Genomic DNA, 15,265 nt, shown 5'->3' on the forward strand with positions numbered 1-15,265 from the left:
TGAACAACATTTACTAAATTAATCTATATGTACAGCTTTAGGAGCTGTGGAATATATTGCAATAGTAAGCATGCATTATTGAAAAAAGTACAACGTAATTTTTTTATTTTTCATTAGATGACAGCTTCTTTTTTTTGTAAGGATTTGTCACGCGCTAGTGTTAAAACACCGACTACTTGCTGAATCACTAATTACTTCAGTAAGCAAAGGCGCTACAGAGATTTACATGATTCCCTAAGAGGCACGTCATAGTTTGCAAGTCTTGCGGAAAGGTTATAGAAAGTTTGGCCTTGTATTTCTTTATTCCAGCTCATTGTCCTCTTCACTTTTTGGCCCCCTTTTCAACGACTTCAGCGACCTCCCACCTTAAGAAAAGATGACATACAAAATTACCATATATCTAACAGATTCTCTACGTTTGACACATATTTATCAAATATATCGTGACTTCTCAAAGAGAGCCATGTTTGAAATTTCCGATTTGGATCTTCAGTTCGGCTCAGGAGTAGTTGAAAAGCTAAATTAGCCTATTATATAAGGCCAAAGTAAATCGTATTTAGTTGCTTAAACATCTTGACTTCCTGATAGCTTTGCATTGAGCTTACTAACTTCTTTACTAATCTGAAAGTATGGATAATTTTCCAAAGATAACACAACGTACTCATCAACTCCCTCAACAAATAAACCATGCTTTGTATTCAAAGGAGTTTTCATGACAGTATCCGAATAAACTGAAGCTTATTATATTTTGAACCGATTCGTAATTTACATAATAATGCGCTTGTTGAAGCGAGAATTACATCACCGTTAATCATTTGTGTCATTCTTTAAACAGAACAAGATGAAAGTGATGTAGCATTTATGTTTCGTCAAATAAACCAACAGATACAAGCTCACAGGCTCCTGCTATGGCACATCGTCAAAGGAGGACAAGTGTTGCGGGAGTATTCAATATAGCGATCGAGGCAAATGACCTTGCGCAACTCAAATTTGCATTGAAGTTTCACAAAGCGAGGATAAATGAACAGGACGAGAAAGGGAGCACAGTCCTGCATCGCAGCTGCCTCTCTGGTCAGTTAGAAATGGCTAGGTTGTTGATGGAAAATGGAGCGGAGTTAGAGCTGCGAGATGAGCGCGGATGGACTTGTTTGCATTACGCAGCTTTTGGCGGACATGTCGACGTAGTAAACTTTCTAATTAACTCTTGCGTGGATGTAACAGCAATGTCGCAAGAAGGTCAACTTGCTATAGATGTCGCAAAAGGAGAAGGAATAGTTTTCCTTTTAGCTTCAGCGATTCTTAGAGCTGGGAAAGAGCATCTGCTTCTACCCTACATGGACGGGTCAACATCAAGCCTGGAAACTGAGAGTTTACATTCCAGTGGTGATGTTGAAAACTGCGAAAATTGGACTCCAAAAGCTAAGAGAGCTCTTTCTGAGGAAGTTTTACGCGCAAGTCAGCAGTTTCTTGCACAGAGCTTTGGTGCGTACGTAGATGAGAAATTTAACTTAAATTCAAGTTTTGGCAAAAGTGGCGATAAGAGTGACGAAAGCCTTCACACTGCTCCCGAGAAACCAAAGCTCACAAAGAAAAATTCATGCCCTCGTGTCAAGAATGACCCACAACCAGAAGAGGCACCTCGGAAGAAACCCCGCTTGAAAAGTTTTAATTCGGCTTTCTCTAGCGATGTTTTGAAGCGTTATGCTGTAAGTGAGACAAATTTGTTGGGAGAGCAAAGAGATCTAAGTCAGAAGGAAACTGGTGCGGAAATTAGTCGAGCTCCGAATTATTCAGACCTGAATAACGTGGACTCAGAAACTTGGATTTATTCGCTGTGACGACAAGAAAGAAACAGCGGGCGGGAGGACCAGTGGCGACAATTTATTTCTAATATCACGGATAATGAACACACAGAAAAGTGTATCGCAGCATGAAAAGCGGATACAACTACTTTACAACATAAAGGACTTCTTAGGATAACAAGATTTAAGATCTCAAAGCAGGCCGCTGAAGCATTACTTCACCAAACACTATCTCCTTTTGTTTGACGTTTGTAAATAAGTTAATGAAGACATGAACTAACACTTCAATCAAAGCATTTCTTTAAGAGCAGATGAGTTCTAGTTTGTTACTTAATCGATGTGTTAATTTTGCAGTTCTATTTCCATAGTTCTAAGACATAACATGTATGTTTTGTTTTCAGTATGTTTGGTTGCCACGGATAATGGAGGAAGTATTAGAAGCCTACACCTGGCTTTTGAGTTAAACACATTTCTTTTCTATATTTATAAAATATTCCAGAGAATCGACATGTTTTTCATGAATGCATCAGTTAATTGACGTCGATAGTATATTGAAAACATAATTAACATTAGTAGTATAAAGTATGTGGGTTTTATTAAGATGTATTAATCAAAAAGGAATTTTTTCATACCTGTCATATAATACAGTGTAAAAAATGAAATAAAACAGGAAATTGTATTATCAACCAAAATTGTACCATTCAGCCGATGTGAGTCTTTATTCTCGTCAACTAGTTTCGAAATTAAGTAAAGAAATTCTAACGAGAACTCACAGTTGTTTAGTAAGATAGGGTCACTTGACTAACGGCATGAGATGTCCGCGCGGAAGAATTTAATAGGACGAATGTCAAGTCATGGTGATATTGTTTGGTCGAAGACGTTGCTTCTATGTAATGCCGTGATTTGTGTCGCAAAAGCTATAGAATTTCCTACATTTTGCCTGTGGCATCCCTTAGCTAAACAAAATAACGGTTTATTGAAACTCTTCACATTGGACAAGAGATCCAATAAGGATTTCAGCTGATAAGATATGAAGAAAGCATTCAACTCAAGTTTACGTAGTTACTTGTTCTCACCAACTAATGTCGCTGTTGTATAATTTTTCAATGCCCTATTAATACTCGCACTGAGTTGCATTTGATTATAGCAAGCCTGAAATGGCCCATCAAAGTGTCATCATTGTTCATAATTTACGGCATGTTGAACTACCCGGTCAGTTGTGTAGATCTAGGCATGTAGGCATCTCAATCCATATGAAACATTTTGTTTAAAAAGAAATCAATCGCTGGCTACAATAAACGACCGATATAAAAGACACACCCGTCCGATTTCTCTTCCCCAGCGATGGGCGCGATGATAAAAGCAAATTATTTGCATCCCTTTACCTTAATTTCCTGAGGTAATTTGAGTTGCCTTGCAATCGGTTAAAAGTCAGCCACCCCTTAAACCAATTAGAAGCGGACCTAAAACAAATTGCGACTTGTTCACTTGTGTTTTCCTGTGCGCTTCAAGTAGTTTACTTATTTCTACTTTTAAGTTATTGTTGAATAATGATAATGTTAAATTTTCTTGGACTTGGGGAACATTTTGGTTCGGGCGCTTCGACACTAAATAGAAAATGGGTTTGAAGTATTTTGGGGGAATCTCTATGGAGCTAAAAAGGTCATCAATTTAAAAGAAGTATATAATTTTAGTATGATACAGAAGAGAAACACTTAAGAAATGCGCCTAGATCAAAGGGGGCAAAAAGATTGATTAAGGATGCGAAGGACAGAAAAGGAATGAAAATTATAAAATTGAAAATCTGAGCTAAATTTTTCAAGTTGCTGCGAAACGTGACGAAATACGCGGATCAATTGTTTTTAAAGGAACTGTTGTCCTGCGTTGGTAGGCGAGCGAGACAGTTTTTTATTATTGACAAGCAGTTGATAAAGGCAGATAAATCGTTACGTTGAGATTCGAAATGCTATCGTTTTAAGCCGGTCAATCCTTTGTCGCGGAGCTATTTGGTCCCATCAACGGCTAACACTCGAGACCATGGCGACTCAGCCCCTTTTTTAATTCGCCATGGTGGTTTATGGGTGGTTTTCAACTTGAAGTTGATGGCCCACTCAGTAGCTCAGCAACCTGCTGACCTCCTGTAGAAAGTCACGCAGATATATTTGAATGACGAAGTGTGTGGGTGACTGTGAGCGTCAATGTCGCCGGTGTGTGCACCTGCGAGGTAAGAATTAGCATTCTTATACACAGGATTGTAAACACATATGTGTTAAATATAGCAACTCGCGCACAATACGGGCTGAGCTCGAAGCTCCCCGCTAACTTTCAAGTTTGCAGGCAGATAAAAGTTGAAAAGCTTTGTTTTTTCTTTGAAAGTTGAAAAAGTCTCTGTAAGACTTGCAATGATTATAGTTTTCTATTATTTTCGGTGTTTGATAATGATCTTGCAACGGAGAAGCTAGGATTGTCTGTAACCTCGCATTCAGATCCTATCGTGTAATTGTAAGTGACCGTAGAATTGAAGGTTTGGGCACGAGACTAGACTGCCTGTTAAGAAGATGCTTCGGCAAGCAGGTGAGTTTGAATAGTTGTCAGATATACATTTAACATACTGGTATGTTCAAACCTCAGCACTAGGAAGGAGAAAGCTTTTTGTGCCTCTCTTATTCGTGTCTATTACGTAATCTGGGCAGAGGTGCACTGAGATACTGCTGGAATGCTTAGCATGTTGTGTAAAGGCATTATGCAGTATTAAATTATAATAAGAATAAAGCGCAAACAATGGTCTGCATACTGTCGTGGTCTTATCCCACAGTCATGTTATGAAAAAAAGGGCATAACAACTTATTATTTGGGCGCACGTTACGCGTCATTCATGGAAGGGAGAGTTATCGGTGTAAAGATTAAATTTTTGGAAATGTATTTAATTCAAGAAGATAGTATCACTATAACGCTGAATTTTCCATAACTCTCACGAGGAAAGCTGACTAAAACCTGGAGGAAAACTGCAATTCTACTAACTCTTAGCTAGAACACCTGGCCCCCCCTTAGGGGTTGACTAAGTGAGCGCGATTATGGCAAAAATGTCAACAATGATAAAAAAAAAAAATGGGAACGAATGTATTCTTGAACTACGAGAGAACTACTTTTCGCGAGAAAAATCAGACATTCGGATCAATATCAATATCAGTATCTGGGCAACTGTCCAACTACCCCTCCCCTAACCTAACAAGTTAGGTTTAATGTTGGGTTAGGGGAGGAGTAGGTTGGCAGTTGCCCAGATACTGATATTGATCCAGACATTCTAGGTCGATCAGCTTTACGTTTGACCACTTTCTTCTTTTTCTTTCTTTCGTTTTCCAACTCGATGAAGAATATCATCGCAATTTTTTATTTTTTCTTTGTGATTAGTAGTGTAACCAGGTTTGTGAACACTTTTCTCGGGGTATTGTACTGCTGCATTAGGTGAGGAATACGTTTCCACATATTTTTTTGCCACCTATACACAGTTTTTTTGGGTGGTTTTTCGTATCTGGCGTAGCACAGGATAATTATGCTTGAAGAACCCCTAATTTCACTGTACGCATATTGAGATTGGATCAGGATGCGTATACTAAGTACTGAGACCGACTGAACCATCCAAAATATACTTTCCACATTAAATGTCTTGTATTAGTGTAGTCAGAATCTTTTTATTATTTCGTAAGTCATAAAAGTGAAATATTACGGAGATAGATGCAATACATTTTATTCCCTTCCTCGGTAGCTTATTTACTCATATATCCACCTGGGTCAATAAAAGACTTCAATTCCCTTTTTAGAAATAATACATAGAGCGATAACTGACAAACGACACAATTAACTACTGCAAAGGCAGAGAGGCAGAAACCACAAATATTAATTCGACTTATAGAAATTGAGCGAGTTTTGACATAGCTCGATAACGGCGCGAAATGCTGCCTGTTATGTTGCTACCGATGTTTATTCTGGGTGCTTCCTTCACTGTTCAGGGCAAGCCTTATCAGAGGAAAGAAAAGGTGAGTTGGTGATAGAATCGAAAACTAAACTAAAGTTGTATTGCTGATAACGATGGCTTGTCATTAAAGATAGAGTTAGATTTCAATTTGTAACTGTGTTGAGAATGAAAATGGAGATCTGATGGCTTGCATGCCGTAGAACTCATCAGCAATATCCTCTATGGAGGGCCTCGCAAGCTTTATGCCGCGTATTTACTGAGTTTATCTTTGATCACAGAAAGTGAAATTGGGATTATCGGGTCAAATCCCTTAACTACAAAATCAGCTTAAGTTACAGCTCCGCGTTGGGCGATTACTTTCTCAGCAGCATGGTTACCTTACCTTTCACAGAAAAAAGGCAAAGCATCAGATATAATAGGGTGAAATCACATTCATAACACACCTAACCGAGAATAGATTGTTCAAAACAGTTGAAAGGTTTGTTCCGTGCTTGGCCTCAAATATCCAAGAACTAGGTTTGAGTAGTTAATGGTTTAAAAAAAGATCAAATCTCGTTATAGAATGATTTAGAGCGTAAAATTTAGCAAAATTTGCCGTTTAAATTTTCGAACATTTAAGTAAAATATCCTAGACTTGTTTGATCTTTTTTAGGATATATTGTTGAGAGTTCATAGAGCACCAAAGCAGAAGAAAGCAGGTATCGTTAATGTTTAATAGCTTGTTTGAACAAATGTATACTTTAAATAACTTTGAGTCAATAATAATTACGCCACGACATCTTCTACAACACCAGTAACAGATAACTCATCACATATGCGCAGCTGAAATCACATTTGTACCTGCTTCAGTATTAAATACAAACAACAAGGCATTCAGTTTTATCTAAAACTGATATAAGCAAGCAATATAGAAGTACATTGTGATTGTCTTTAACTGTATCATTCTAGAAGAGGCATTGACATCTGACAACTTGGTTTTATGAACTAAGCTGGAAATGTAAATTGGCCTCCGTAGAGAGTTTCTAAAATTCAGACTTATTATAATTTATCAAACTAGTTGCAGCAGATCTTTTTACCTTTCAGAAAAAAATTGTGTGCGAGTTTTGCAAATTTCTCTTTACCGCTTGACAAACTTAATACATATAGGCAGTCGAACTGAGTAAAATGAAACAGTGGAACTTCAAATCGCACGGATTCTCCAGTTTCTGTGATCCTAACTTTTTGTGGCTTTTTGCGGCCCCATCATACGTCAACGCGAAGACAAAAACAGCCAGCTACGCCGACGAGACTGGTTTGGTTACCGTATACTGGTCTAGACGGGGGGAAGGGGGAGGGGCAGAAGGGGGGAGGGGAGAATAAATACGCATCGGTAATAACTTTTCAAGGGTAGCAAAACTCGGTGAAAACGCATGCTCATAGTCCAAAAATTTTTAAAGTCATGATAATGATAATGATACTTTATCTTTACGCGCAAAACTTAAATTGTTTTGGAGTTGTGAACAGGTTGCACAAGGTTTACACTCCTATAAGTAAATGATTTGGGTGACATCATTTTATTTACCTCCAGATTGCGGTAAACAGTTGACGGGCTCCAACGGTTCAGTGACGTCACCCAATTATCCGGGACCTTACCCTACTGACGTAACATGCGTCTTGGTTTTTTTAAGTTAAGCCGTCACAAGTGATTGAACTAGAGTTTAAGTCTCTTGATATAGAGTACAGCAAAAAGTGCAAATATGACAGTTTGGAGATTCTGGATGGATCCACGGTAAATATATCGATAAATAATGTGTTGAAACGTGTTTACAATTTGTGCTGCGTTCAGCAGGAGTAGATATTTACTGTCTCCGAGACTTTGAATCTCTTAATTTACCAATGACGTTGTTTTGAACATCAAAAGAGCATGTGATGATGATTTTCATCAATTTTACTCTTTGTAGTCCAAGTCAGCCGAACTGGGAACATTCTGTGGCTCGACAACTCCTTCACTTGTTCGCTCTTCTGGAAAATCATTGCACATTACTCTGAAATCGGATGAGGCTGATACAGGGAAAGGTTTCCAGGCAGTTTGGCGGGCAGTCGCTAACAACATGAGTGAGCCCATTGTTGCAATTGTAACCATTGCTTGACATAGATAATATCGATTGGCTGCTGTTATCGTCTAAGATTAGTTAACGACAACGCAGACAAAAGAAACACCCCCTTTCATAGTCTTTCATCATGGTGCTGTTGTCTTATCTTTCTCTTTACCTTTGTGAATTTTAAGTATCTTGACAGTATTCGTTCGTTCCGTGTAGTTTGAACATGTTTGGTCTTCCGCACGTTTATCTACGCGTGACCAATCTTGTGTGGAAAACTTGATATCAATCTTCTCGTCTGTTTTGGAAATTTACTTGAAACTCACCTGAAAGTCACATCATGGTACATCGTTTATTCCACATAAAATAATCCCTCAGAGGATAATCCCCGTTTCGGTTTTTCTCAAATCTTAGTTCCATAAGATGGAAAGCTAGCAGAGATTACAAGAAGTAGGTTCTTTTAATTTTTCAAAAGGGTACTCTCAGTCATCATTGAAGACTTGACTGGAAGTGAGAAGATTTCATTTTGATGGTTTTTTTTGTTTTGTTTTTTGTTTTTTATCCAAAGAGTGCGGGGCTACATTCACTGACGAGAACGGTAGTTTCCAGACTCCTGGATATCCCAATCAATACCCCACCAATATCGAATGCGAGTGGGTGATAACTGTACCCGTCACTCACTCTCTAACTTTGACGTTTAACAAGTTTGATATGGAAGAAAGTTCAAAATGCAAATACGACCATGTAGAGATCAGGGATGGTGACAAGGCCTCTTCGAATTTGATCGGTTTGTATAAGTGTGATAAACATTGCTGTGCGCGTTTGAAATTATCCATGGTTAAGCACATAGCTATTTATAGACCAACTTTCCCCAAACTCCAGCGAACACATGTTTCTGTAAGTATGTATGATTAATATTTCCATTTACGTGTCTTTACCAAAATGAAGAACGAATTCATCCCTTTTTTTTTCTTTTTCGATACATTGTTAAAATCTGCAATTGGAATTTATTTCCCGTACCAAAGTGTTCTGTATTTCCAGGCCGTTACTGTGGTTCTAGCCTTCCTGCTAAAGTGTATGCGCAAGGAACCTCATTGTATATAAAACTTGCCTCGGACGAATCAGACACGGGAAAGGGTTTCCAAGTGTCTTGGACCAGTAAGCACCTAGGTGGAAATACAGGTTTGTTTTATTATTATATATAATTAACTTACATAATTTTCTTTCACAGAAGCTGTAGGCTCTCTTGCTAACTCTTCGCTTATGAGTTGTCTTTGGGGTAGCTTTAAATCTATTGGGCTGATTTCAATGAAGTAAAAAAAAAACACGAGTCAGTGGCCAATTCATCCGGTGCTTATCCATGTTGCTGTAGTTTAAAGTGACAAAGAGTATTGCCTTTCCTTCTAGAGGGATGCTAGGCCATTTTACATGTCCACACTGCCCCTCACCCCCTCCCGCCTCAGCCTCCTCAGCATTTAATAAGGCTTCAGTAGAGGTTTGAGGGCACTCACGGGTGGAGAGAGTCCGCTCTTCAGAATTTTAATCGAAAATGCCCTCTAAACAGGTCTGCAATTGTGTGGAACCAGTAAGACAGTAACAAGGATTGTCGGCGGTATTGTCGCCAAGCCTGGTGCGTGGCCCTGGCAAGCTGCCATGATCTGGGCGTTGGGGTCCGACAAGGGGAAGCAGTTTTGTGGTGGATCTCTGGTGGACCCCGAATGGGTCCTAACGGCGGCACATTGCTTTGATATCACTGCAAACAAGAAAATGATGTTTATTAGACTTGGTTGGTGAAACTACTTAAAAACCTTCGTCTCTATATTTTATTCGTTTATTTTTGGCAACGGCTAATTGTTGCCTGGCCTTGTAAGTGGCGTTAACAAGCCATGTGCGCCAGTTTGACTTTTCGTTTCCATGTACATCATGCAGCAATTCGCGCTCTACTCTTTGCCCACCACCCGCTGAGTTATGATATCGTTTAACCTGTTGGACGATTTTCATACCGAAATCTCCCAGTGATTTTTGCTATTAGTAGTAGTGGTAACGAGGTTTCCATGTCTCTCACAGGAGAACACGACTTGAATAAAAAGGAGGGATTCGAGCAGGATTTTGCAATCGATCACATTTACATCCATCCAGATTGGGATCATCATACGACGGACAATGATCTGGCCTTAATACGACTCGACCGACCTGCTAATCTCACTGGTCGCGTAAACACTATCTGTTTGTCTGAACCAGAGTATAAGTTTCCACCAGGTACAAAATGTATGATTAGTGGTTGGGGTACTACTCAGGAAGATGGCGCTCCTTCGCCCGTACTCATGCAGGCTAAGGTACCAATAGTAGACCGCCAGGCTTGTCGTCATAACCAATCATATGGGGAGAAAATCACTGAGAACATGATCTGTGCCGGGTTGCGTCAAGGAGGCGTTGACAGCTGTCAAGGTGATTCTGGAGGACCACTTGTATGCAAGAATCCTGTAAATCGTCGGCAGTGGGTACAGATTGGAGTAACCTCCTGGGGAAAAGGATGTGCCAGGGCTTTGAAGTATGGGGTCTATGCTAACATCAAGAAGTATCTCCCGTGGATCAACTTCTTAACCAGTACTATTGGAGGAGGTGAGGGTGGAGATGATGTGTCAACACCTATTCCCACCCTACCACCTAGTCTTCCACCCATCCCATCAAGTCTCCCGCCGAGCCTTCCACCTCTCCCTCCAAGTCTTCCGCCTCTCCCACCCAGTCTTCCTCCTCCCCCTCCAAGTCTTCCGCCTCCATTACCAAGTCTTTCACCTCTCCCACCAAGTCTTCCACCCGTCCCTTCAATTCTTCCCCCACCCCCAACAACTTCTCCACCTCTCCCACAAAGTACTCAACAAAGCCCAGGAGGCAATACGGTTCCTCCGCTGCCCCCGCAGCCTTCTGGAAATGTTGATCCACCACCTTTATCTCCGCCGCCACCAGAATAAAAAACGTACGACTCACATCTTTTGTCGTCATACTATATTGTAAGAGATTAGTTTTTCTTGCTTTGGAAAGAATGAATATCCGATCACGAAATAAAGCCTTGAATATTACGCCTTGTCAAAGCTTCCGTTTTTTGAGGATCATCATACATTTCCTAAAGTTTTGATAGCTCGAAGAGAGACTTCGCTTGCCTCTCATAGAAACTAATCATCACTTTCACTTTTGATTTAATATTGCTGTTTTGCGTGATTTTGACTCTCAAAATATTTGATTAATCATAAGTAAGTAGAACATATATCATAAAGCAAATAAGATACATTTTCTCAACATCAAAAAGCAGGATGGGTTGATAAATTTCAATCCTGTCTATATCCTCAGCTAAGGAAGGAGAAACAAAAATATCTATGGTTGTGGCCTTGAAATACACACAAAGGTACGTTAAGTACCCAAGCTTATCGCATTGCTGGTTAATTGCAACATAACCTGTCAGCGGTTGTCAAACTGGTCACGTTTTCCCTTGAGCTCTTCGTTGGCCGAGTTCAGAGACCACCATAGCAGGAGTGGCAGAAAGGGAAATTTTTTAGCTCCAAACAAGACAGAGAAGTTCAGAATTCATTCATAAAAGCGTCACGCGTTGTGTGCTGAAACTGGAATTCTATGTGACGCAGTTAGATTACGAAAGAAACCTCCAAGATGTTAATGTTTCATAATATGTCGAAAATTGTCGATCGCATGGATTCTGCCGACGTAAACCTTGGCTTAGCTTTAAGAGAATGATAGTGATGTTTAAAGGAAGGAAAAAAAGGTGGACTCCCTTATTCATCTTAAGTTTAAATGTTTATATTTTGCATAGTTCAGCGTTCTAAATCAAGGACATTCTATTTCCATGTAACGGCATATGACGCGTTAAAATTGTCAACAGTTCACGCCCAACCCAATATCAAGTTATCTGTTAAGGTTTAGCGGGTAAAATTCGCTTGATCTTTGCGGTAAAACGCGCATCCTTCCCTTATTTTTCTTTTATATTTGTGGTTGGAATACTTCACAATAGGTCAACGTTTTAAGCCTCTGAGAGGTGCATTTCCGCACGAAACGTTCTTGAGTACCTTTTCCTCGTAGTCGTAAGTTTACATATCCTAAACTCATCACATCTCAACAAAATGTAATTTCCCTAATCGCTGTAGCGAAGTTTTATTGGTCAGAAATGCCAGAAACTTGTAGACTGATATTTAAATCCAACGGCTTACATCCGACTGATCGAACATGATATAGACTCATCTTCGTATGAAAAAAAATTCGCAGAAGAAAATCTACTTCCCCCGGCACTGACGCTTTTCATTGTAAAACAAGTTGAAGAAAACTCGAGATAGATTTATAACTTGGACATCTATGTCAACAGCTACACGAGATACTACATTTTTTTTCATTTCTCAGTAGTTTTGAAATAACATCTTTTGTCAAATAGTCAGCTATAGCCCTTCAAGTTGGAGGAGAGAGTGGTTTCTTCACTGTCAAAGGCACATCCAGATGTATGCACTTATTATTCAAGAATGAAATGAAAATGACATGTAATGTTTCGATGTGAACACCAGCTTCAACATCTGAAGGTAATGTGCTGGTAGTTTTGAGAGAAAATTTGTGGTAATAGAGTCAAGTCTAGCCCTTCCAGTTAAAGCTCCAGTTGGAAACTGGATCTTTCGAGTTGAAAATATCCTAACTTCAACTATAACAACAGCTTCAATTTACACGCTGAATGAAAGTTTCTCCCAATCGGATCAAATTGTCTTGCTATCTAGAATTAAACTCCTCCCTCCTCTTCTAAATGTTGTCTTTAGTCACGCGATACTATAGCTCCCATCAATTTTTTAGGAAATACTACAATTCATTTTCGAGTGGGAAACTCAGAACTTACACAACTCAGCGGGAATCATCAAAGTCACTTTGGCAACGATGTTAAGGTAGAAATTATAATTATTTTATTTTTTTTTATTTTTATACAAAACGATTGTTATCATTTAGACTGCTGTCTCACTATGGCAACTTGAAGTTACTCTATAATAGACTGTCAGTGGAAATGGATTTCCATCATTCAAACCTTTTTATTATTGGTTCCCATTGTGTAAATAAGTCTTATCGCTGAGATGTAACTTACCTTCATAGAAAAAGGAGAAATCAATACATTTTAAAATCGCCAACTCTGTCTGTAATTTGCGACGAAAGCTAAAAATGTCCTCTTGAGGCAAATATCTAAATTTATGTTTCACTGTACTTTATCTCAAGTTCTTGATAAAACAGAGTATTTTTTTTCTCTACTTTGACTCGAAAATCCTTCTATTTGCCAAACAAGCGTTGCAAAATCATCACCGTCCATTAAAACAAAAAGTTTGATGATGCTAATGAAAGGCCGCGAACTTAACTGTAGACCTTAAATTAGTTATGTCTACAGCGGTGACCTAACTTACTAAGACTTCAAAATTTTTTCCCGTTTAAAAGGAAAGTACGTTCGGGAATAGGAATAAGTAGTATTATTCCACAGATGGTGCTTTCCTCATCTGTTTCGATAACTAATCCATGACAAGTGCCGTTCAGACGGGCACTCAATTAGATCAGCAAGCTTAAGCTAAAAAAAAAAAAGATCAAATTCTGCAGAAAAGAAAAACAAACTCAAATGACAGAAAAAAATGAAAGCTTCGTTTCGATGCAGTTGTCATGTACTGAGCTCTGATAGATTTTGTTCGTTTGCTCCTTCGAATCCTTTTATCGGAAAAAAAGCTTAATTATTATTAATTGCTTTTTTTTCGATTTGAGGCAAAATTTTTGCTCAACTTTAAATTTTATATTAAAGGTCTGAAATGAATCCTTGTGAAATAATCAGTCTTTTAAAATCTAAACAAATTGAGGTTGACATAGATGTTTGAAACTAAAAAGGCTTTCAGTACAAGGGGGAGAGAGTGAACGGTAGACATAATAGTCTTCAGGAGAATCCTCATTTTGTGTTCTACAGTATCATGTCTACCGCAGGTGGCCATCTTGTGGAGAAGTCGCTACTTTTCCTCCTTTTCCGGCCACTTTTATGCGCATGATAAACATTTTGTAGGTGTATCACTGATTGGTTATCCTGCAATTAGCATTCAGAACGCATTTTAGGTGATAAAGTGAAAAGGAAAACGGAAAAGCAGTTAAGTAACTGTAGTGTTATTGTAAAATGTACTTTACTTAATTATAAATAGCTTGTGGAAAAAAAAACTGATAACTGAAAGAAACACTATAGAAAATTTTCTAGATGTTTCAGGGCACGACGGAGGATTATTTTTTCTGCCCTTAGGCAAGTATTAGATATGTTTATTTTCTTTATTTTTAAAGAAACGTTTTGTAACCGCAATTTCGATTCCAAACATTAGACAATGAAAGAATCACTTCTGCCTTAGTAAGGTTCTGAAGCTAGAGCGTTAGGCTTAAAAACATCAAAATTTACATTTATTTTTTTATTTGTTTTTTTTTTTTTGATGGTATGCGTTACGACAAAGGATTTGATTAAATGAAAACTGCATATGCTTATCCTCAAAAGGTAAGCGTGATGGAAAATTTTCGTCAAATGTTACAAGTTTCGAAGACCCAAAGGTTGCGTCTATACAGAACCATCTACATTGAGATAAAGTGCGCTAATGAAGGGAAACAAATGACAAAATACTCAGCAAATCAAATTTTGCAGTTGACTTAATTCATAACTCAAATTTGGTAGATTTCCCCTAAGAAAGTCAGATTGGGGTTCGCATATCGAAATAAGCATATCGTTATCTATCGAACACTTACAGTAAGGCTGCAAACGTTTCCCTGTCTATCACTGACTGTTTGCAAACTTGAAAAAGTTTACAATTGCTAATCCTTCCAAAACACAATTATTTTAAAAAGCAAAAGAATGAACTGGAGTTTGGCTGAGCCGTAAATTATCATTTGCTGAAACGAGGACGGACATAACTTAAATAAGTGCCGCGACGCTACAAGTCTTCCTTTTGATCTTCGTTGACAACTTTGTAAGGAGCATTGGAATTTAGACGACGCATTTCTCAAAATTTCTTGATACTCAGTGTTAAAGTTTTAATGCGTCACGTTCGTCCAAGACAATTAGGATGCATTTGTTCAACGACCGCAAGCTAAATCCTATCACGATATCAATGCATCTGACAACAAAAATTTATCAAGATCATGAAGCTTGGTCCTTTTCTTAATTTTTTCGATATTCATCACTTGTCAAGGGGAGTCACGTTTTCGAGTTTTGTCTTCGACTCATTTTTCGCCAAAAACCGATCATTTCATATGAAATCGAGTCATTTTGTCTACAAGTCTGATGCAATCGGCTATTTGCTCTTCATGACTTTCCATCACACCTGTCACTGCACTTGCAAGATACATAAGTAGCATTTGATCGGTTCTTGCCT

At 38.6% G+C, this 15,265-nt stretch overlaps 2 protein-coding genes across 2 annotated transcripts; both read left to right on the forward strand.

Moving 5' to 3' along the window:
• Window positions 1-785: 785 nt before the first annotated feature.
• LOC113666039 (uncharacterized) lies at window positions 786-2,488 on the forward strand. The gene has a single exon (XM_027181793.2). The coding sequence runs from the start codon at window positions 909-911 to the stop codon at window positions 1,836-1,838; it is 930 nt and encodes a 309-aa protein (XP_027037594.2). The 5' UTR covers window positions 786-908; the 3' UTR covers window positions 1,839-2,488.
• Window positions 2,489-5,755: 3,267 nt separating this feature from the next.
• Window positions 5,756-10,936, forward strand: LOC113666010 (ovochymase). Its single transcript, XM_089199614.1, is given in 9 exon segments — window positions 5,756-5,839; window positions 6,431-6,476; window positions 7,346-7,431; window positions 7,433-7,546; window positions 7,719-7,872; window positions 8,425-8,643; window positions 8,898-9,038; window positions 9,421-9,642; window positions 9,924-10,936. Coding segments are annotated over 9 exon segments (1,971 nt in total). The 3' UTR covers window positions 10,829-10,936.
• Window positions 10,937-15,265: the final 4,329 nt, after the last annotated feature.

Source organism: Pocillopora damicornis, chromosome 3 (assembly GCF_964200805.1).
Source record: "Pocillopora damicornis chromosome 3, jaPocDami1.2, whole genome shotgun sequence".
In the NCBI taxonomy this organism is placed as follows: Eukaryota; Metazoa; Cnidaria; class Anthozoa; order Scleractinia; family Pocilloporidae; genus Pocillopora; species Pocillopora damicornis.